Here is a 24,399-nt window from a genome sequence, read left to right on the forward strand (position 1 = left end):
GTCAGGGATGCAGCCAGGAACCAAGCCTTCATTCCTTTAATATTACACTTTACCATCATAACAAAATAACCCAAAGTATTTTGTAACAGTAATTCTGATAATTCTCTCTTAAAGCACTAAAGGCTAAGAAATTTAAAAACATTTTTCAATGTTTTTCCACAAGGAAACCCTTGTGGAACCACAATGTGAATCTGCAGAAAGTCAGAACAATTAGCAAATTTACCATTTTATAATTATGTTAAGTACATCTTAAGTAAGCACTTAAGCCGAGGTTGGAGGTATGACCCAGGTCCCTCAGGTGGAATGCTTGGCGGATGAAGTTCAAATACAGTCTGTTTACCCATGGACATAAGTGGCCTTAATCAAAGCAGAACACATTTTTTAAAATGTTGATTTTAAAAACAGAAGTGTAAATAAGACTGTGATTTATGAATCTGCTAATACCCTTCTCTGCTGTAGACTTCAGAAAGATTGAGTGTTTGGCTGTGGTAAATATAACATGAGTGCAGACTTGTCAAAGCAGTAATAGGTTCTCTTATTAAAATTCCACTTCCACTAAGCATTACAAATTGTCTTTCTTCTTTCCAGCCCTTAAAGAATGCGTTCCAAAAGCAGTGACAATGAGGGCTCGGCCCCAGAGCAATTTCCAAGACCTGGAAAAGACCACAGTTTCCAAGGCCCTGAGGACAAGAAGCAGAGGCAGCAGGACAAAGACCCCACCAGTGAGTCGGATGCAATCCTTCCATATCCTAAGCCACACAGTGGTAATGGCCACCAAGGAGAAGACCTCTCAAGAGATGACCTCTTATTTCTTCTCAGCATTCTGGAGGGAGAATTGCAGGTCAGCTGGCTTAGAATTATTGCCCTCGTGCTTCCAGGGGAAGGCTGCTTAGAATTTGGTGTGTAGGCTGCCGCAGACATAGCTATCTGTGCTTCATACTTGTATGCACATGAAAGCAAAGTGCAAGGACACATACACAGAATTTTCTTCTGGCAACACGAAGAGTAATTAATCACATCTAAAAGGACTGTCATGATGACACGCGATTGGCATGCACATGTGAAAGGTCATATCCTCCACTCATGCTGCTTCAGCGCACAGGCACGGAAGGGTAACAATTATAGCTGATGACTTCTGGGTCAGTTTTAAATGACAGTAGGTGCTTTGATACCTCACATGAACTGGCTCCTAGATTTGCCCCAGCATTATTAACCTACACAAAATAAACAGCTGCTATACAGATAGGACAATCTTATTTCGTATCCCTGAAGATGAAAATACCAGTCCATTGAGGAATGTCATGTTATCTACTTGTCAAACACAATGAAAAACGTAGAATTCTCTCCATGTTGTCTAGTTGTCACAATGAAAAGCATTATTCATGTGTAACTAGATTGTAAGAAGGATAAAGGGACATAGTTTTGCTACCTTTTGTAAAAGGTGCTGTAACAAAATATGTTTATACTTGAAAGAGAAGAAAAAAAGAAAAAACACTCAACACAAGAAATCACTTGCAGAGACTGCTCGTAGATAAAGTGGGCTTTCTGAAATTCCCTTTGTTCCTACAGGCTCGAGATGAGGTCATAGGCGTTTTAAAGGCTGAAAAAATGGACTTGGCTTTGCTGGAAGCTCAGTATGGGTTTGTCACTCCAAAAAAGGTGCTAGAAGCTCTCCAGCGAGATGCTTTTCAAGCAAAATCTGCCCCTTGGCAGGAGGACATCTACGAGAAACCAATGAATGAGGTATGTATTGTAATCAGGAGTGTGCACCTAGGGAGATGAAGTAAGCTCACCAGCCAGTAAAGCACTGGGCCTGGCAGGTGAGCAGGACATGTAACTAACTCCTTTTTCGATTATTTATAGTTGTATGTTTAAAACCTACCCAAGGTAGATAAACACTACATGCTCTACAGGAAAGAAGAGGAGAATAAATTACGGACAGGAAGCAAGATGTTCCCACTAGATTTGTTTCTTGACATCAGACTAAAACCTAATAAATGCAAGAGAATTCCTCCCTCCTTCTCTCTCCCCCGTCTCCTTCTTATACAAACACGGACACATACACACACAGACACACACACACACGCAAAGAAACACAGACACTTGGACCCAGACACACACACACACACACACGGATCTGTACTTCTTTTAGAGATCTGAAGGCAATAATAAAAAACAGATAAAGTTCAACCATGGAGGTTAATTTCTTTGAAAACACTGGAGTATTATGTCATAGAAATTCTGAGCATGAATAGAAATGATCTGAAAAACTGTCCAAGAAACAGGGTTTTAGGAAGTATACATTTTAGATGAGCACATATCCTCTTTTTCTTTCAATAGTTTAATGACAGTGAAGACTCTGTCCCCACCAAGTGTGCCCAGTAAGTCCAGTGGCAAAGATGGACAGTCTCAACACGGCCACCACTGCACAAAGATACAGCACTGCTTGCTCTTTTACTTGCTGACATTTCTGAAACTTCTTTGCATTCTTAGTTTATTCTTCCATTTTCCTCTGACACCTCGATGGAAAATTTCATAATTGTTCATTTTTATAAAAAAGAAACAACTAGGAGCATAAGTTAAGGCTGGAGAGAGCGAAAGCAAGTTTTGGACAACTCTCCCCCATGGTCTGGCAACCGACCTCAGGAATGACCTCTAATGTCCCTGCTATTCTTGTCCTGGGTGTCTCATGAGAGAAGCCTACTGTCTTGCCAAATTGTTAAGGAGTTTGGTCACATGGATCTGCTTCTCTAGGGGGTGAAGATGAGACCACCCAAAGTCTGTTGATTGAGCTTTAATCCAAATTTTAAACAAGAGGAGCCAAACCCTCATTCAAGTCAATAGTGTTAAAACTGTATCCAAGCTCCCAACACAGTGACTGTGAAACAGTATTAAGCACAAATTTCACAAATGCAAATTAATGATCACTGAGCATATCCTCACAGAACTGCACAAATGGCATAGCCCCTCAACACTTCAGTGTAAAATGAAACAGAATAATTTCAAACATATCTTGAAATCAGTAGGAAAAAGTTTTAGTTACGAAATCTACTGCACACTGCAAAATTGGAAATACCCTCTCTGCTAATGCTTGCAATCCTAACTTTGCAAAGTGTCCCTGAAAGTTAATCATAATTTGGCCCTGCTTTATAAATCCAACCTTCCCTGATTACTATTCCAAGAAATACCCTCCCCCTGACATACACCACACACACACATCTTATATTCCCACATCTATGATTTGTCTGTTTTCTTCTCTCGCCTACTACGTCCCTCCTATAGATTTCTCCCCTCAGCTACAAGACTCTCTCAGTTCCTTGAAGACCATATACACCCAGTTGCCTGCCCTCTTCCTCTATCTAGGAAGTGATGGGTGAGGGGACATATCTAGACAATAAACAATAAAGGAAAAGTTTGACAACGAGTCCTTACATAGGGCTGAAGAAAAGAAAGGAGGAGGAGTGTTCCCACTACAACCATACCAGGGAGCACCATAATTACATCAGGATAAGGATGTGCATACTAAAAATTTATTATTTTGTTTTCTTCCATCATTCTCCTCCCCCCAATAATGTTCTTTTAAAAAAATGTAAAAAATCTCAACTATGTCTAGGGTAAACTAGAGTGGATTTATCTATTCATAATGCAAAATACCTTAGAAAAACAAACTGTTCTCAGCTACACATGTTCTCAGCTACACTGACTTAAGGTGGAGGCCTGCAAAGGGTATGGATGGGGACATAGGGAGAGAAGAACACAGAGTCCAGGACTGTTTCAACCTCCTATTTCTTTCCAGCCTGCTTACCTTATTAGCATTACCTTAAGGTAATTCTTAAAGTACTCATTTTAAGCAACTGTATAATTTTGCTTTAAAATTTTATTTTATAATTTTCACTGTATAAAAATAGTTGTGGTTTCTGTCTTCAGAGTGCTTAATGTCTAAAAGAGTGTCAGACAACAAAAGATCACACAAAAAGTATATTTTATACACACACACACGCACAACTATGTTAATTTTTGTAGTGAAAACCACAAAGCAGTATGAGAAAGTATAACAGGGGATCAAGTTTAGACAGGAGAATCAGGAAAGCCAAGCACCAGAGAATGAGTAGGGGTTAGTCAAGTACAGCATAAAGAAATTCCACTTCCAGCAACACCGTGGATGACATATGATGAAATTGTATCACTAAAAAATACATATGAACGTTAGATAAGATATCTAGCATACTCTCAAGTGCATGGATGAGCTTTACATGGAGCTAGAGAAATCCTGAAGCTAGGAACTAAAAAGGGAAATTTCCAGAGACTAGCTTCTGGTTCCACATATTTTGAAACTTTCTCTTTAACAATACACACACTTCCAGTGCTAGGAGCCAAAAGACACACAGTGTTCATTTTGCAATACACTGGTCTTTCATTTCTGATGGTGGCTGGGGTGAGTTGGCACATGCAGAATGCTCCCAAGATTGAGAGGAGAAAGGTAGATTGCAAGAGTGACCTGAAGCTCAATAGCTGACTACATACGAATGACAGTGGACTATCACCATTCAGGGGACAATAAAACAAGGAAGGGCTTTCAGAAGAGTCTGGCAGTGGTAGTGCAGAGCCATGAGAATCATGCCCCCATTTCCAGCACTTGAGATACTGAGGCAATGTGAGAATTAGCAGTCTCTATTTTAGGATTCTACTTATTATCCAAAAAAAACAGGTTTCAGCAAAGACAGAGAAGAAGATGGAACATTTTATTAATAGCATATTTGGTTACCTTTGATCTACTAAAACAGCTAAATAATTTCTCAGCTGTCTGAACTAGCTTTATCTCTACCACTACATTCAAGGTAATCAAAGAAAAAGACAATCTTCAAAGGGCCAACAAAAAAGAACAAAGAGAACCAAAGCCATAGCTCAGAAAGAAGATCAAATCCCAAATTAGGGTGGTCTGTGACTCAGAAGTTATTAAAACAAAGGTCATTATTTTCTAAGCATATATTAAGTGACCAAAAGTAAAAAGATTGACAAACTCTCTGTTCTTTATTCTGCTTAACCACCAGGACAATCCAACCTATTGGAACACACTGGATTTCCTTCATCCTGGGCAAGCAGTTGGATTGTGTTAGGGTTTGCGGGTAGGATATGACATCAAGGAGGCTAAAATGATAAGCAGGAAGATTGTCACTGCATGGTAAACATTAAGGAGCCACTGTTAATCTTTCTGCACCTGACACTCCCCTAAAGTGACTAAGTCTTCCTGTTTTCTTCCCCAGGCTTCATTCAATCTGCAAGTGGGGCTAGATCAAAAAGAGGCAGTGGTTCTCTGGTAGTCCCATAGTGCTTAATGATACACCACCTTACACGGTTCCTAATTGTTTAATGTGTATATCTTATCTGTCTAGTAAGGGTAAAGGCACTGAGAGACTTTAAAATTCTCCCATGGCAACTATCATAGTACTAAGTACATACAGCATAATAGACGCTTAATAAATAGTTTTTACCTTGAGAAAACTGTGGCAGTACAATTGCTCTTAGAAATCAAGCCCAATCACTAAATTTATAATAAAAAAAAAAAAACAGGAAGTACAGAACACTTAAGTGGTTTCACCAAGCACACACACACACAAATGGTGGGAAATGAAATGAGTTCAGAAGAGCTCAGGTCCATCAGTTGATGTGGCCAGAATGAGGAAGAGACTGAATTGAGAACCACTGGCATATTTCTAAGAAACATTTGGGGTATGGAGAAATGAAGGAACAGAATAAAACTTCAAGCATAAGCTAAAATATCTCTAGAATCACTTACACTTCCTTTGGGAACTCTCCCTCTGCAAGGTCACTATTCAACATCTTTCCAATTTCTGCTATTGACAAACATGAGGTCCTTACCTGTTGCACCAAATAGCATGCAGTAAATTTAGGTTTTCCTTCAAGAGTCATGGAAGGTGAGAGAAGGAAATCTCAGAGAATTCGACATTTCACTGATATGAAGGGACACACAATTCTACGCAGCATTGAGCAGAGAAAGTTATAAAGGAAGAACAGGAAAAATTTGAGGTGGAAGGCAGAAAAGGTTTCCATGTTCCAACACTGAAAAAAAGCAGTACTGAAGCACCACCGTGTGTTTTAAGAACTATTTGAAGTCTGGTGTGGCTAAAGACTAAGTGAGAAAGATGGGAAAGTATGGAATGAGAATGGGGTAGAAAGATCAGGAAGCCAGATGGTGAGAGATGTTTCAGCTCTGAATGGGAGAGTGGAGTAGTCCCACTAGTGGAAGATCATGCGGTCATTGATGAGGAAGGACTGGGGGGGCTGTGGGTTGAAGGAATGGACAGCCCTTACGAAGTTATGTAATAAATAATGGGCAATGATTCTTTCCAATCTTCCTTCCTTGTCCCTACAAACAAACAAAGTAGGGAAAAAACACAATGTAATAGATGAACTAAAGCTTCTCTTTTTTTCTTTTTGGGCTGAACAAAGTTTCATATTCATGTCCATATAACTACAAGAAGCTATCTGAGGAAGCTTCTCTTATGAAGCCGCCCTCTCATTCATTTATGCATACCTACTGTGAGCTTCTCTGGTGGTGCAGATGGTAAAGAACCTGCCTGCAATGCGGGAGACCTGGGTTCGATCCCTGGATGGGAAGATGCCCCGGAGGAGGGCATGGCAACCCACTCCAGTATTCTTGCCTGGAGAATCCCCATGGACAGAGGAGCCTGGTGGGCTACAGTCTGTGAGGTCGCCAAGAGTCGCACACAATGAGTGACAAAGCACAGATATCTTAACTATTATTATTCATTATTAATTCTAGGGCCAATCTTGTGACAAATTGACTGTTTCTCTAAGTCAAATGTCAAGATCTCCAAATTAAGGCTTATTCTATCACTATTTCACTTTCAAATTCTGAAAGCAATTGATTTGAATTTCCCTTATAATGCAGTCTAATGTTTGGACAACTGGAAGGAGTTTTCAGAGAACTATTTTTGCTTGAGACCCAGGACAGTTAACACTACAACCTCCCTCTCAGAGGGTGGTCATTAGTTAAAAGTGACTCTGCCAGCAGGCAATATAACCAAGCAATTTCAGCTCCACAAAAGGCCTGGTCACATTTATTAAAAGTCATGAACACCTATATGACATGAAGTACTTTTGTGTGTGTTAAAGCATCATTATAAACTCATATTAGAAAACTAGACAGCCAGATTAAACGTTTAGAGGTCAGCTGGATTCTGTCTGCTGGGATACCTATATTCTCTTCTTTTTCTGAAATTATTTGGCCATTTTTGTGCTTTGGATTCCTAGTCAAGTATGTGCTTTATAAGGATGTACAATTTAAATTGGCTTCAAATTCAAGAGTCACAAATTTTAAATCTTTTATAATAAAAGCAAAGGGAAAAATTAACCAATATTATGGGTTATAGTTTTGTGTTTAGCTCATCTAGATAGCCACATGGTTTCAAAACCATGGTCTTCTATGGATTTGAATTTATCACTGGCCAAAGCTCCTGAGCTACTTTTGTTTTAATCAGCCTACTTCCCTCTTTTCTTTTTTTAAATGTTTAATTGGAGCTTTACAATACTGTGTTGGTTTCTGCCATACATCAACATGAATCAGCCATAGGTACATGAGTCCCCTCCCTCTTGAACCTCCCTCCCACTTCCCATCTATCCCACCCTTCTAGGTTGTCACAGAGCACCAAATTGGCGCTCTCTGCATCATACAGCAAATTTCCACTGACTATATATTTTACAGATGGTAATTTATACGTTTCCATGTTATTCTTCTAATTCTTCCCATCATTTCCTTCCCCTACTGTGTCCACAAGTCTGTTCTCAATGTCTGTGTCTTCACTGCTGCCCTACAAATAGGCCCATCAGTACCATCTTTCTAGAGTCCATATATATGCATTAATATGCAATACTTGTTTTTCTCTTCACTCTGTATAACAGGTTCTAGGTTCATGCACCTCATTAGGACTGATTTAAATGTATTCTTTTTAATGGTTGAGTAATATTCCACTGCATGTATGTACCACATCTTCTTTATCCAATCATCAGTCAATGAACATCTAGACTGCCTCCATGTCCTAGCTGTTGCAAATAGTGCTGCAGCGAACACTAGGGGTACATGCATCTCTTTCAGTTATGGTTTCCTCAGGATATATGCCCAGCAGTGGGACTGTTGGGTCGTACGGTAGTTCTATTACTTGCATTTTAAGGACTCTCCGTACTGTTCTCCATGGCAGCGGCATCAATTTACATTCCCAGCAGCAGCGGCATCAATTTACATTCCCAGCAGCAGTGCGAGTGGGCTCCCTTTTCTCCCCATCCTTTCCAACATTCATTGTTTGTAAATTTTTTGATGGTGGCCGTTCTGACCAGTATGAGGTGATACCTCATTGGTGTTTTGTTTTGCATTTCTCCGATAATTAAGTGGTGCTAGGAAAACTGGACAGCTACATGTAAAAGAAAGGAACTAGAGCACTTCTTGACACCATATAAACTCAAAATGTATTAAAGACTTAAATGTAAGGCCAGAAACTATAAAACTCTTAGAGAGAAACATAGGTGGTACACTCTTTGACATCCATCACAGTAAGATCCTCTTTGACCGCCCTCCTAGAGTGTGTCCTAGGTGCCCCGGGTATAAAACTCTTAGAGAGAAACATAGGTGGTACACTCTTTGACATCCATCACAGTAAGATCCTCTTTGACCGCCCTCCTAGAGTGTGTCCTAGGTGCCCCGGGTATAAAACTCTTAGAGAGAAACATAGGTGGTACACTCTTTGACATCCATCACAGTAAGATCCTCTTTGACCGCCCTCCTAGAGTGTGTCCTAGGTGCCCTGGGTGGTGCTAGTGATAAAGAACCTGTCTGCCAATGTAGAAGGCAAAGACTAATGGAAATAAAAATAAAAATAAACAAATGGGACTGAATTAAACTTAAAAGCTTTTGCATAGCAAAGGAAACAATAAGCAAGATTAAAAGACAACCCTAAGAATGAGACAAAATAATTGCAAATGAAACAACTGACAGAGGATTAATCTCCAGAATATATAAGCAGCTCATACAGCTCAACATCAGGCTGTCTTTTCTCCACTGTATATTCTTGCCTCCTTTGTTAAAGATAAGATGCTCATAGGTGTATGGTTTATCTCTGGGCTTTCTATTTTGTTCCATTACTCTATATTTCTGTTTTTGTGCCAGTACCATACTGTCTTAATGATTATTGCCATTGTAGTATAGTCTGAAGCCAGGAAGGTTATTCCTCCAGCTATGTTCTTCGTTCTCAAGACTGCTTTGGCTATTCAGGGTCTTTTGTGTTTCTATACAAATTGTTAAAATTTTTGTTCTAGTTCGGTGAAAAATACCACTGGTAGTTTGATAGGAATTGCATTGAATCTATACATTGCTTTGCATGTATAATCATTTTCACAATATTGATTCTTTATCTCTCCATCTGTTTGTGTCATCTTTGATTTCTTTCATCAGTGTCTTGTAGTTTAGGTCTTTTGTCTCTTTACGTAGGTTTATTCCTAATTATTTTTTTGTTGTTGCAATGGTGAATGGGATAGTTTCCTTAACTTTTCTTTCTAATTTTTCATTGTTAGTGTATACAAATGCAAGGGATTTCTGTTTATTCATTTTATATCCTGAAACTTTGCTATATTCATTGATTAGCTCTAGTAATTTTCTGGTGGAATTTTTAGAGTTTTCTACATATAGTATCAAGTCATCTGCAAACAGTGAGAGTTATTCTTCTTTTTTTCCAGTCTAGATTCTTTTTATTTCTTTTTCTTCTCTGATTGTTGTGGCTAGGACTTTCAAAACTATGCTGAATAATAGTGGTGAGAGAGGGTACCCTTGTCTTGTTCCTGATCTTAGAGAAAATGTTTTCAGTTTTTCAGCATTGAGAATAATGTTTGCTGTCAGTTTGTCGTATATGGGCTTTATTATGTTGAGGTAGGTTCCTCCTACACCTACTTCCTGGAAGGTTCAATATACACAAATCAATCAATGTGATACACCATATCAACAAACTGAAAGATGAAAACCACATGATTATCTCAATAGACGCAGAGAAATCTTTCAACAAAATTCAACACCCATTTATGATAAAACCCTCTTTTCTTTCTTGATTCCTTGCTTGCTTGTTTTCAATCTGTAACCATATACTAGGCACCTACTGTAGGCAAAGCACTCTATTAGATGGTAAGAATTTAAGAAAAATAGAACGTAGGCCCTGCTTTCAGGGAGTTCACAGTCCACTAGAGTAGACAAATGTAAGTAAGACAGAAAGGACTTGGTGTTTACACTGGGTCACATTCACCCTCTATACCAAGACAGAATTGATTTTCAAGTATTTGAAAAGAGTACACCAACAGTTTCATACATAATGTAGTGAAAAACTGACTGTGGACCCAAGAAACATACATGGGCAGAGAACTTTAAGGAGGGCTGGGGCAGGATCCATCAGCTAAGGGAGTGGCAGAAACAAACACTGTCCTTCACTTTCCATCATTCCTCTGATATGGTTTCTCTGGAGAGCAAAAGAAGAAGCAGAAAGATATTCAGATATCTACAGAGGCACTGATTTTTATTTTTGGTTAAGAAAAACATGATGATGTGGGATAAGATCCCACAAGCCATGTGGTGTGGCCAAAAAAAAAAAAAAATGACAGAAGGTTACATTTGTGTTGAAACATACCAAAAAGTATCAAAATTAAGAAGAGTAATGATAAAAGCTAAACAAGGAAATCAGAAACCCATTGTTGAATTTGTTAAAACTTGGACATTTCTAAAAGCAGGAGAGATGGAAGTTTTATGAATGCTTCGTACTTAGATTATTAATGTATTTTCTTTTGTAGTTGGACAAAGTCGTGGAAAAACATAAAGAATCGCACAGACGAATCCTGGAACAGCTTTTAATGGCAGAAAAATCTCACAGGCAAACCATACTGGAATTGGAGGAAGAAAAGAGAAAACACAAAGAATACATGGAGAAGAGTGATGAATTCATAAGCTTGCTAGAACAGGAATGTGAAAGGTAAGGCTATTTTGGACAAGACAATGAACTATTCTGCAAACTCTTCCTAACCTCTCACTATGGGTTGGGCATTATACCAAGGGATACAGGGATATACAATGAATATGACAGCCTCTGGTCTCAAAAACCTCATGGTATAGAGTGAGGAAAAGGATATGTTTAAAAACAGTATCAATATAACACAAGAATAATCAGGTGTGATAGGACTATGGAAATGTAAGTGCTGGGCACCTCACCTACTTCTTCGAGGGGGTGCCCTGTGAAAGCTGCAGAGAGGAGGTAATGAGTCTAGTCCTTATGCAAGTAAGAATGGAAACCACATACAAGGCAAGGGCAGAAATAAGTGCCACAGCACAGAGAGAAGACAAGAGTATGGATATTGAGGGAACACAAGCCTTCAATATGGCTACAGCACAGGGTGTGAGCAAAGGAAAGAGTGGCCATGGGCGCTAGAATTCATACTGTTGGCAAGAAGGAACAAATGACAAGTTATGAGAAGGAGAATGAGTTGATTAGAGATGCTTTCTTAATGAACCATTAAGGAAAGATAGAAGACAGACAGGAGGAGCTTTAACCTGGAGGCAGATATGTGTTCCAATGGCTAGAGGGTTAAGGAAAACAGGATGTAATGAGAATTATTTATGAGGTATAGTCAATATGAATTCATGACTAATGTGACTAGAGAGCAGAGCAAGGAAAATAGAAAGTTATACTCCTGGTTATTCACCAAGGTACAGAATGTAGGAGTGGTGCACAGCTTTTTGTTGTTGCAGGGTTTCTGGTTCAAAAGGGAGAAGGGGGTCTTGCTTCAGACAAGTTGAGCATGAGGAACCTGGTGTGTTCCACTGTCCAGTGGGGAGAATGATATGCCTAAATAGACAATCCATGGTTAGAAATGTAGGTCTGGGAAAGGCCGGGCTGGTGATGTGTATTTGCAGCTGGTGAGAGTTGAAGCTTTGGGTGTTGGTTTGGTGAGAGGAAAGAAGATTGAGATGGGAACTCTTGAAAACTAGGTCGTCCAAAAAAATGGGTCAAGAAAGGAAGCTGAGAAAGAATAAAGAATGGTGGAGGACTAGAAGAATCAGAAGAGAAAGCAAAGAGCCAAGTAAGGAAGGACTCTCAAGAGTGAGCAGTCAAACAGCACCAGATAATACAGAAAAGGATGGGTAATAAGGAAGACACTGAAGAACTTAATGAGTCATTTAAATAGAACAGTGAAAGCAGAAGCCAAATCACAATACTCTGAAGCATAAATAAGAAATGAGAACTCAGAAGCTTAAAATGTGAACTAGTATTTAGAGAAGGGAGAAAATGGTTAGCAAATATTTTATAATATGGAAGGCAGGTTATTTTGCTCAACTTTGACCCTCTATTCCGAATCTCCTTTGGAAGTATGCACATCCCTATAAAATTGAAATGACAATGATTCTTCTCTATTAGTACTGCAAAGATAGAAAATAACCAATCTCAAATTTTTATTGGATCTTCATTTCACTTTTGTTATTCCATGGATACTTCTCTTACAAGTTACAGGGCTAATGATGCTAGATTCTAATAATCACAGGAAAATACAGAAAAAATAATTACTTGTGAGTTCCCTTTTCTAAAATACTAGTAGTCTCAACTATTTTATTTGACTACTTACAATTCATATTTTAGCTGGGTATCCAAATTACATAATCAAAGGCCCTCCCATCCAGTTTCTGTATCTACATTCATCAGGGGTTTGTTTTCTACTCACCACATAGAGAGGGGTCTTGTTACTTTGCCCCTCATGAACCTGAAGTATCTTCAGGGGCAAGTTAAAGGAGCAAAAGAAGTCTGGCACTGAGGAAGATTTGATTAAGACATTACAGTATACAATTTGGTATTCAATAAGATAATGTCATATTAAACACTATTTTGAACCCCCGTGGTTTGGCGTCCACAGCCTCATTTGGCCTCCACACTTAATTGGCACTAACTTGTTGAACACAGACACTTCCTTTCATCTCTCATTATTATGAATATTTATTCACCATGGTCAGAGTGCTGCCCACTACAGAACAAAGAAGTAGGCAGGTAAACCCCTGCACCTGGGGCTTACCCACATTAACAGAGAAGACAAGAGGATACAGATTTAGGGTGGAAATGTGGAAGGCTCTTGGTGGTATAGTCCTAATGCTCATGGATGTGTCTCTACTGTCTTCTGAAGGAAGGTTGAGAAGGGCTATCCAGAAGTAACACTATAAAGCTGGGAGGCAGATGGTGAAGATTATTTAAATCAATAGAGAGTAAAAAAGAACAGCACTGAGAAATGAGAACACAAGAGCAGTAGGAATAACAGCCATGGCTAAAGCAAAAGGAAAATAGTGAGATGAATGTAAATTGTACACCATGGGCTCAATATATTAAGAATGGTATTTCCACATGTATCAAAGTAGTTTAAGGGGGAGAATTTTAAAAGATTATATTTTTTAGCCATATAGGACACAAAGTTTTTCTGTCTTGAAGAATGATGAAAGTAAACAAGCCATTAACTCCCCAAACTGGAAACAGTGATTCTCATTCCGTGTTTAACCATTCCAAAAGACACGGGAATATTCACCTGTTTCTGTTTGCCCAGGTACAGCTTCCAGATGGAACTCTTTGGGTATGAAAGTGTTAAGCCTATTCTCGACTCACACGATAACACAGACAATGCTTCTGCTCTACCTGTACATCACAGTTCCTGTAGCTTGGCGGTGTTGGTGCACTGACTCTTCCTGCCACCACGCTTGTAGCCGGGAGATCGTGGGCCTCGTAAGGCATAACTGACTTCTACTTGCTTTAAGGCCATGTGCACAAAAATACTAAATGAACACCTCATGAAGAGGAAATGGGGGAACTAGTAATTTCAGGTAAATATAAACTGAGGAGGTGTTTACACAAGAGAGTAAAGTATCATTCACATGTCTCATTCTATGACAACAAATGACAGAACACAAATCTAACTTTAGTGAGAGTACTTCCTCTCAAATATGCAGCCACCCCTCACAAAAACAAGACTAATTTTTTCTAAGAAGTCAAAGAATAACGTTTACTTCCTTCCTCTAACAAAGTGATGTAAGCCACTCCCGAATCAGTGACCCTCAGTACAAAGAAACAAAGAAAGATATCATAACCCCCATAAAAGTGGTTTGAGTGAATATAGCTATAAATATAGCTCTATAACTATAATATAGTTTCTGACTGGAACTCTGAAAAAACACTGTGAAAGTTCAGAGCTCCTATTTTTAGTGTTAGATAACATCTACTTGGAAATAAAATAAAAATTAAGAAATACATGATTGAGATAGTTAATGAGACCTTAGAGGGTGTAATAATGGATTTCAAATTCAGGCTCAATTTCTGTGTTTTCTTTGGAGAATTCATTTTATGTGGAAAACCCTAAAGGAGGCTGATGTCACACACTGAGTTTAGGCCAAAATGTCTGCCAAGTGATGTCGTCGTAATCAGTAAACAATCGGCTTTCCCACTGCAGAAGGGTGGGGGCAGGGAACAGCTCAGGAAACCCTGTTCCCAAGTGTGTTAATGCAAAGTTTCCTTCACTGTAATCTGTGAAGTTTGGTCTGTCCATAAAATAATATTATGTCCACATTTCATGACAACTTTCTGTTCACCAACCAGCTCCAATGTGTGGATATATGTGTCACTGATGACCTGAATTATGTACTTGGCTGAATTACAAGTGGAGTCTATGTGAAAGGTTTTATACAAAAGCAATGCCAGTAATTTTTGGCCTTTCTGGAGGGCTTCACAGGAAAGCCAAAACAAAAATCGCTTTTAGTCAGTGCAGTTTTGCAAAATTTTCCCATAAGTGAAATGCCAATTTTGCCTGTACTTTCAAAATAGCTTGCATAATTTTTTTTTCCTTTTTCAGTTTCAATGGGGGAAAAGGCTGTGAAGAAAAAAAAAAATATTTCCTTTTTTTTTTTTTTAATCATGCTTTCTTTCTTAGAACACTAAAGCAAACCATGTATACTAACCATATATAATATTGCACTTCTGGCCTTGAAACGACCGTTAAAGTGGGAAACAAATATTGTTATGGCAACTCTGTCTAAAACTGTGACTTCAACTATGGATTTTTTGAAAACCTTAAATTACTTTTCATAATATCTTGGCCAAGTAGGTTAGCACTGATAATTGTGATCTTATAAAGCAGGACTTCAAATGGTAGCTTCTCAAAAGCCACATAGTAAGGAACGAGTCACAGGCAGAATTAATTTATTGCTCCTGTCCTGCCCAAGTGCAACTAGACAGAACAATGGCTCAGGGGGCAGAAGGGTCTTTGCAGTGAAGTCAGCAGGAACCCAGCTTCAAGGCTGTTGCCTTGACCACACCTTGGGTTAAGTCCTTAGTAAAGAACAAAGCATTTTCACCTTTCCCTTTGGCTGAAGCAACTTTATAAAGATTTCTATCATTAACTCTTTTCTACTGTGACAGGCCTGTTTTCTAGATGGGCACCAGGAAAGGTGAGTGAAACACTGAGCCATATGTGACTCTCATGTTAACTGAACATACTGGATTACTTTCAAAGGCTTCTCTCAAAAGACATCAAATCTTCTTTCTAGAGGTTTTGAATACTCCTTTGACTTCCCTGGTGGCTCAGAGGTTAAAGCGTCTGCCTCCAATGCGGGAGACCTGGGTTCGATCCCTGGGTTGGGAAGATCCCCTGGAGAAGGAAATGGCAAACCACTCCAGTATTCTTGCCTGGAGAATCCCATGGACGAAGGAGCCTGGTAGGCTACAGTCCACGGGGTCGCAAAGAGTCGGACACGACTGAGCGACTTCCCTTCCCTTGAAATATATATAAATGAATGAGTGTATTAATCTATTTAATTTTTTAGTTAAACTAACTAGTTACTTAGCTATTTAATGCTGTTGGCCACTTATTCATTTACTAAAACAAAAACCAAAAAAAAAAAAAAACACCACCACCCAAAACCCAAACCAAAAACACCCCAATTAATTAAATGCCTGCTGCATGCCAGGTCCTACACTAGATACTAGAAGGAAGTAGATGAGTTCCTCACTGGCATATAACCCCAACTCATTTGTGCATGTGTAAGACAGAGACACCACTGTAGCCTTTATGATTTGATACTAAGTCTTCCAGGGCACTGTGAAATCATGATGGGTAGGGAAAAAAATACCAGTATGGTACAAAAACATAATGTATTAAATACTCATGAAAATAAAACAGTCAGGAGAATTCAATAAACACATTAAACTACAATACTTTAAGAGGATCTAGTATCTTGCAACTATTACCGTTAGGATTTTCAAATTTTTTGGTCTTAAATCTCAGCTTTTAAAAATATCCCACAAAGCCTAACACAGAGGGCATAATGTTTTTTAAAAATTAATAAACTAAAGTCTACTTTTTAAAAATCCTATTTGGAAAGCCAGCAGTTTTAAGTTTCATGCACACTAAACTATTGTTGTAGAATGCATTGTACTCAAATGCAATCATTTCCTTTCAGCTTTCTGGCAAGGAGTTATATGTATTACATATTCTCGAGGCTATGTCTTGCAAGTAGTGGAATGGATGGCAGATCTCCATTTGACCTTTGTCATTGGTATTCAGTTTTTTGTCAGAACAAAATGGAGACCACCACAAACATATTTTATATTGTAACTCTACAGAGACTCACAATGTGATCAGCCCAGTGTTCATATACCTCAGACCTAACACGGGGTCTGGGTAGGGATGCAGAGAGATTACCTCATGAGCATAACCAAAAAACCCATTCATTTAGGACTGTACATCATGACTTAACTTTCAGCAGATGTCACAAAACCATACCCTTGTAACTGCATAATTCAGTGGTTTCTATACAATACCATTTAATTATAGAGGTCAAAATTCAGCTACAATGATGACGCTATTTGATTGCTTTTCCTTCCCAGAACGCTGAACTAAATTTTACAAATAATTCTGGGTGTGTATTTAGAAGTACAATGATTCATGAATTTACTGCTCACAAAAGAATACTACAAACGTTAAAAAGCAGTCTAAAAGGAAATATAATAAGCACAGTGAGGGATGAACTGGAACTTGGAGAAAGGGGACGCTGGTCTGCAAACTGGATCTGCAGCTAGACCAGATTTGGGCAAATTCCATTTCTCCAACCTTGTACGTAAACAAATGGGACAGGCTATATTTGTGTGTCTCTTTCAGATTTAAAACACTGTGATTACGTGATACTATCATGAATAAGTATCTTTTATTTCAACCCTATTATTCTAAGCCACACTAGCAAAAGAGGTCAGAGAGAATGATAGCGCCTCAACCACCAGATGCAAATCTACGTCATCAGTGTTTCCATTTTTAGAGGATATCTAGATTTATGTACATCCTATTGCTTCTTGAATGTTACATATTAGAAACTGACCTTAATATCACCTTCGCAAATTCAGGTCAATTTACAGCCTTTCTATTCCGTTTATTCCACCACAGAGAATCAATCTATGAGATAGCCATAAAAAATTACAGAAATCTCTCAAATCCTAAAGTTAAATGAGTAAAGATCTAGCAATAAAGACCAATCCTCTAATTTCTGAATTGTGAAAAGTGAGGCCCATCAAGACTCAGTTAGAAACCCGCAAATCTTTCTGCTAAACAGAAGTAGGGCCAGACCAGAGGCTAGCTCTGATAACAGTGAGTGATATTCTCCCCAGAATCATTACTAGGTGCTCAACCCTTGTGCCTGCTATTGTGGGAGGTCCAAAGAAAGTTAAGGTGTAATTATACCACAATTGAAAAGATAAGACCTTCATAAAATATCTACAGAAAATGCAGGTGTCCATTCTGTGGTACTGACACTGGTGTTGCAACATTATGAAAGGTCAGTCAAAAAGGATATTAAGAAGTGTAATTATCCAACAACCCACATAGCCCTAGGAGAGTGCAGGACATACAGTAAGTCTTGGATAAATATACCTAACTGGCTCATAGCTACTAGCTTAACAGCTCTATAAAACAGGAAGCCAAAGACTGAATGTAGAAAGGCAACCCCAAACTTCTGTTCCACCTGGCTATAAAATACCAAGAGGAAGAAGAGTCATTAAGCTATATCAAAATGGAAAATTCTGCTGCACAAATGGAAATCAAGGTGGAACATTAGAATTAAGCTGTATCCTGAATTTCCAACTTGTAGGTAAACTTTGCTGGCAAATATATTATTTCTCATGAGAAGATGAAGCCAAACAGCTTTGGCCAGCCATGAGAATAGGAGATGCCTGGCATAAATGATGAGTAAATATCAATGCACAGAAAGGCCTTTTCTTAGAAGGGTGTACATATAGTATTGGGTTAAAAGCATAGGCTCTGGAGTCAGAACCAACAAGAGTTTGAACCATGCTCCCATCCCCTCACCTGGTCCTACTAGCTATTTAATCTTGAACAAAGTAGTTAGTCTCTGTAAGTCTCAATTTTATCATCTCTTAATAAAATGATATAGATCTCACAGGTTGTTGAAATTACTAAATTATACAATGCATAGGAAGTGCTAAGTATGGTGGCTGACAGTCAGTATGCATTGGCATCTTTCTGCAAATTTGCCTTTCTTCAAGTTAGTTCATTTGCCTATGCTTTACTACACCACTGGGCATATTATGGATTGCTAAGAAGAAACCTAATTGGAACTTGTGCTGGTGCTAAGGATGTGATGATGAATAAAAGTTTCCAAGGGACATACCCTTTGGTATGGGGAACAACACAAAAACAAGGGTCATGTTGTGTTTCAGGTAGAATGACAGCTGAGAATACAGAGCAGGCACACATGAAGGGTAATTTTCTAGGCCTGGTTGTATCTTATTTCCTTCAGATAGGGGTATTGCTGAATGTCCTAAGGATCTAACACTGTAACACTGAGCTGGACACCACAGTACTCAGTAATTTCCCCCTCATCTCCTAAACTATGTAGACCTATTTCCCCCTTATGGAAATCATAAACAGAAAGGTTAATGCAATGATATTATGAAAAGCACAGTCTATCATATACTCAAAATAAAGACTAACCTCAAATGATGGTTTTTAAGTGCACCAACAGACTCCACTGGTCCTTGGGCAAGGCAGTGTCACAAGATCCCCACACTAACCACATCATCTTGACTAAAGGAATTATAAAAAATCAAATATTCCCATAATAAGGTAAGTGGGCTTCTGATTTACTTTGTTCACAATTCCTTCTATAGGGCGAAGTGCATGGAGAAGTTTAATAAATATTTACTGAATAAGTGACTAGAATGTAGAAAAAGTTGTTACATTTTAATTTAGTACTTTCCATTAATATCTTCTCAAAAATTATCTTCTGGATGAGTTCTTTTCACTTAGCACAGCTTTAGAGAATAATATATAAAATAAGTCAATTTTGGAAGAGGAAGCAAAATCAGCTTGAGAGGTTTGGGATTATTCTACAGAAAGCAGATATAAAACAGGATGGGTCCTTTATCAAGGCACTGGAGGAGTGAACCATCCAAAGATAGGATTTTGGTTTAAGAACATTAGAAATATTAACTATTTAAAAAAAACTAAACTCTAAAAATAACTCTCTCAACTCATACTTTGCATAGTTTTTGTATCCTGTTTTTTTCACTGACAAAAACACGAACATTTTCTTAAATCACCAACTACTCCTGAACATCATAATTTTTAAGTACATGAATACTACTGTCATACAGATATAATTTATTTAAGTTCCCTATTGCGGGCGTTTAGATTCATTCTACTTTTTCACTTTTATAAAGAACACTATGATGACAAGCCTCACAGCCTGGTTAATTTTTATGCCTTTCTGACTGTTGCCATAGACCAAAGTTTTCGATGTGGAATTGTTAGGTCAAAAGCTATAAAACTTTTCAGGATTTTAAAAACTGTAGCTAAGTTGCATTCTATTGATATAAATAGACTATTTACACTATCACTCTCAATGAAGGAGAGTACCCATTTCTTACTTTATAACTTTGCCTGAGACTAATCCTGAATTGGATCTCGTTTAAAACATGTTAAAAAGCATATAAAGTGAGCGAATGTTTATAACCTGAATCAGACTTTCCCACTGACTTGGAATTTGATTTTAGAGATGTATTACTCCTGACAAAAAAAAAATTCTAACATATCATCAAAAACATACTCAAACATAACATTTTCTTGAAGGAATATTTTGCCAATGTCAATATAATTTCAGTACATTTCCTTTTCTTCATCAAATTCAAATTCTAATGGCCTACCAGCACCAAGTCTCAAAACACTGTTTCTGTTGCTCTTTCTCTGAAAGGTCTGAAACCCTCTGTACAATCCCACAAAAGCTGTAAAGTCCCAAGTCAGGATCCTGGCTCACCTTTCCTACCACATGATGAATCTGGTAATAGTTCACACTGCTTATAGTACCGGCCTTCCACAGACAAGTTTGACTTGTTTAACACTGTGGAATCCAAAGTACACCTTGTCAAATTCCCCTTTTAATAATTTGGTTGATGAAGAGTATGTGAGAATTTTCAATCGATTTCTCCTATTTAACTCAATTTCTACCCACCAATTCTCACTTCCTCACATATCTTCCCTATTTATCATGCATAATACATTATGCCCATAGCATTTTCTCATTTATTTCCATGACTTGCCTAATGACACCATGAAATATTTGAGATGCCTGGTGAACAGGTAATTTATATCTTCAGAAATGTTTCAGAAGAAACATATTTGCAGGATTTATGAGGCTGAGTACATGTTTCTTCAAAATAAGTAATTTCTACCACATAGTTTGTTACTTTATAGTATGCATTTTTTTTTTTTTTTTTGGTTCTAACTTCCCTGATAGCTCAGTTGGTAAAGAATCCGCCTGCAATGAGGAGACCCTGGTTCAATTCCTGGGTCAGGAAGATCCCCTGGAGAAGGGAAAGGCTACCCACTCCAGTATTCTGGCCTGGAGAATTCCATGGACTATATAATCCATGGGGATGCAAAGAGTTGGACACAACTGAGTGACTTTCACTTTTTTGTTCTAAGTACATATGACATTCAAAGCATTTCATGTTGTTACAAACACTGCAATATATATATATACATACATATGCATACATATATGTGTACATATATATGTAAAGAAAAAATCTGGGGAAAAGAGAATCATATACGGCTGATCTCAAAATGCAATATTTATCAGTAATGGCATTAGTGAGGACCAAATACAAATGGCCATAAAAATAAAAAGACCATTTCCCTGTGAGGCACATCTGTCATTTACTTTATATCAAATTACTTCTTACTCTAAACATATCTGTCAATTAATCAAAACTCCACTTAATAATCTTCTCAAGAACACTACAGCTGTTTTACAGACATACTCCAAGCATGACAGCATTGAGACATTAGGACAGCACATAGATTAAATGAATGGCCTTTTCATGTGTTTATTTGTGGGTACAAAGATAGAGAACTCCCACGGCTTCTTCATATAGAAGAATTCAGTGGTTTACTCTCACCATTCCTCGGAAAGATAAGATTTTATCAATAAACAAAGTAAGAAGCACAAAACAACAAAAATGTTAGAAGAGGGAGAAATCACTCCTTAATTTTCACCTGTGTTGAAATCTAAGTAAGGAGGCCTCAATGATGACAAAGCAGAGAAATGAGAGAAAACTTCATCCTGAAAAAACATCTGGATGGCAGCAAATGAATTCTCTTCTAGACTGGAAGTGTTTAATCTTGAAACATGTCTCCTTGTCTTCTCTGTATAAGTCTGTATTCTTTCAGATTGATTTTATTTTGTTAGGGAAAATGTGGGGCAGTCAGTCAGTTCCCACTTCCCAGTTTCAAAAAGAAGCCTCAGGAATCCAAAGAGGTTTGTGGCTTCAGAATGAATTGTTCCTGTACCATGACTGAATGCTCACAACTCACCAAATCATGCAAAAAACCCAAAGAAAGTTTCTTTAGATTTCAGATGTTCAAATTCTCCTTTTTATTAAATAGTGATAGCTAATCATCGGAGAAGGCAATGGCACCCCACTCCAGTACTCTTGCCTGGAAAATCCCATGGACGGAGGAGCTTGGTAGGCTACAGTCCATGGGTCGCTAAGAGTCAGACATGACTGAGCGACTTCACTTTCACTTTTCCCTTTCATGCACTGGAGAAGGAAATGGCAACCCACTCCAGTATTCTTCCCGGGAGAATCCTAGGGAAGGCAGAGCCTGGTGGGCTGCCATCTACGAGGTCGCACAGAGTCGGACTCGACTGAAGCGACTTAGTAGTAGTTAGTAGATAGCTAATCATACTTTTGCTGACTGTATAGAGCTTCTCCATCTTTGGCTGCAAAGAATAGAATCAATCTGATTTCAGTGTTGACCATCTGGTGATGTCCACGTGTAGAGTCTTCTCTTGTGTTGTTGGAAGAGGGTGTTTGCTATTACCAGTGTGTTCTCGTGACAAAACTCTATTAGCCTTTGCCCTGCTTCATTCTGTACTCCAAGGCCAAACCTGCCTGTTACACCAGGTGTTTCTTGACTTCCTACTTTTGCATTCCAGTCCCCTATAATGAAAAGGACATCTTTTTTGGGTGTTAGTTCTAGAAGGTCTTGTAGGTCTTCATAGAATCATTCAACTTCAGCTTCTTCAGCGTTACTGGTCAGGGCATAGACTTGGATTACCGTGATATTGAATGGTTTGCCTTGGAAACGAACAGAGATCATTCTATCGTTTTTGAGATTGCATCCAAGTACTGCATTTTGGACTCTTTTGTTGACCATGATGGCTACTCCATTTCTTCTAAGGGATTCTTGCCCCCAGTAGTAGATATAATGGTCATCTGAGTTAAATTCATCCATTCCAGTCCATCTTAGTTTGCTGATTCCTAGAATGTCAACGTTCACTCTTGCCATCTCCTGTTTGACCACTTGCAATTTGCCTTGATCCATGGACCTAACATTCCAGGTTCCTATGTAATATTGCTCTTTACAGCATCGGACTTTGCGTCTATCACCAGTCACATCCACAGTTGGGTATCGTTTTTGCTTTGGCTCCATCCCATCATTCTTTCTGGAGTTATTTCTCCACTGATGTCCATTAGTATATTGGGCACCTACTGACCTGGGGAGTTCATCTTTCAGTGTCCTATATTTTTGCCTTTTCATACTGTTCATGGGGTTCTCAAGGCAAGAATACTGAAGTGGTTTGCCATGCCCTTCTCCAGTGGACCACAATCTGTCAGACCTCTCCACCATGACCCATCCATCTTGGGTAGCCCCACACAGCATGGCTTAGTTTCATTGAGACAGTAAAAACAAGACCGGGAGCAGACTGTGGCTCGGATCATGAACTGCTTATTGCCAAATTCAGACTTAAATTGAAGAAAGTAGGGAAAACCACTAGACCATTCAGGTATGACCTAGATCAAATCCCTTATGACTATACAGTGGAAGTGACAAATAGATTTAAGGGACTAGACCTGATAGAGTGCCTGATGAACTATGGACAGAGGTTGGTGACACTGTACAGGAGACAGGGATCAAGAAAATCCCCATGGAAAAGAAATGCAAAAAAGCAAAATGGCTGTCTGAGGAGGCCTTACAGATAGCTGGGAAGAGAAGAGAAGCGAAAAGCAAAGGAGGAAAGGAAAGATATTCCCATCCGAATGCAGAGTTCCAAAGAATAGCAAGGAGAGATAAGAAAGCCTTCCTCAGCTATCAGTGCAAAGAAATAGAGGAAAACAACAGATTGGGAAAGACTAGAGATCTCTTCAAGAAAATTAGAGATACCAAAGGAACATTTCATGCAAAGATAGGCTCGATAAAGGACAGAAATGGTATGGACCTAACAGAAGCAGAAGATATTAAGAAGAGGTGGCAAGAATACACAGAAGAACTGTACAAAAAAGATCTTCACGACCCAGATAATCACAATGGTGTGATCACTCACCTAGAGCCAGACATCCTGGAATGTGAAGTCAAGTGGGCCTTAGAAAGCATCACTACGAACAAAGCTAGTGGAGGTGATGGAATTACAGTTGAGCTACTTCAAATCCTCAAAGGTGATGCTGTGAAAGTGCTGCACTCGATATGCCAGCAAATTTGGAAAACTCATCAGTGGCCACAGGACTGGAAGAGGTCAGCCTTCGTTCCAATCCCAAAGAAAGGCAATGCCAAAGATGCTCAAACTACCGCACAATTGCACTCATCTCACATGCTAGTAAAGTAATGCTCAAAATTCTCCAAGCCAGGCTTCAGCAATACGTGAACCGTGAATTTCCAGATGTTCAAGCTGGTTTTCGAAAAGGCAGAGGAACCAGAGATCAAATTGCCAATATCCACTGGATCATCGAAAAAGCAAGAGAG

At 38.7% G+C, this 24,399-nt stretch overlaps 2 protein-coding genes and 1 long non-coding RNA gene across 8 annotated transcripts in view; 2 read left to right on the top strand and 1 right to left on the bottom strand.

The window, feature by feature from the left end:
* CMSS1 (cms1 ribosomal small subunit homolog) overlaps positions 1-24,399 on the bottom strand; it is a 401,056-nt gene that overhangs the window by 266,020 nt on the left and 110,637 nt on the right. The gene's annotated exons all lie outside the window — the stretch shown is intronic.
* The window catches only part of FILIP1L (filamin A interacting protein 1 like), a 314,206-nt gene that overhangs the window by 190,988 nt on the left and 98,819 nt on the right, over positions 1-24,399 (top strand). For both annotated transcript variants that reach the window (XM_081572464.1, XM_081572463.1), the window contains 3 exons: positions 589-841; positions 1,570-1,743; positions 10,864-11,042. In XM_081572464.1, coding sequence (XP_081428590.1) covers positions 599-841; positions 1,570-1,743; positions 10,864-11,042 — 596 coding nt within the window. In that variant the 5' untranslated portion in view covers positions 589-598. The remainder of the gene's footprint in view (positions 1-588; positions 842-1,569; positions 1,744-10,863; positions 11,043-24,399) is intronic.
* LOC145539087 (uncharacterized) lies at positions 5,393-10,548 on the top strand. The gene is made up of 2 exons (XR_014077565.1): positions 5,393-8,618; positions 8,721-10,548. It is a non-coding gene; the product is annotated as an uncharacterized LOC145539087 (long non-coding RNA).

The sequence above is a fragment of the Giraffa tippelskirchi genome, chromosome 2 (assembly GCF_054371585.1).
Source record: "Giraffa tippelskirchi isolate mGirTip1 chromosome 2, T2T-mGirTip1v1.2.pri, whole genome shotgun sequence".
NCBI lineage: Eukaryota > Metazoa > Chordata > Mammalia > Artiodactyla > Giraffidae > Giraffa > Giraffa tippelskirchi.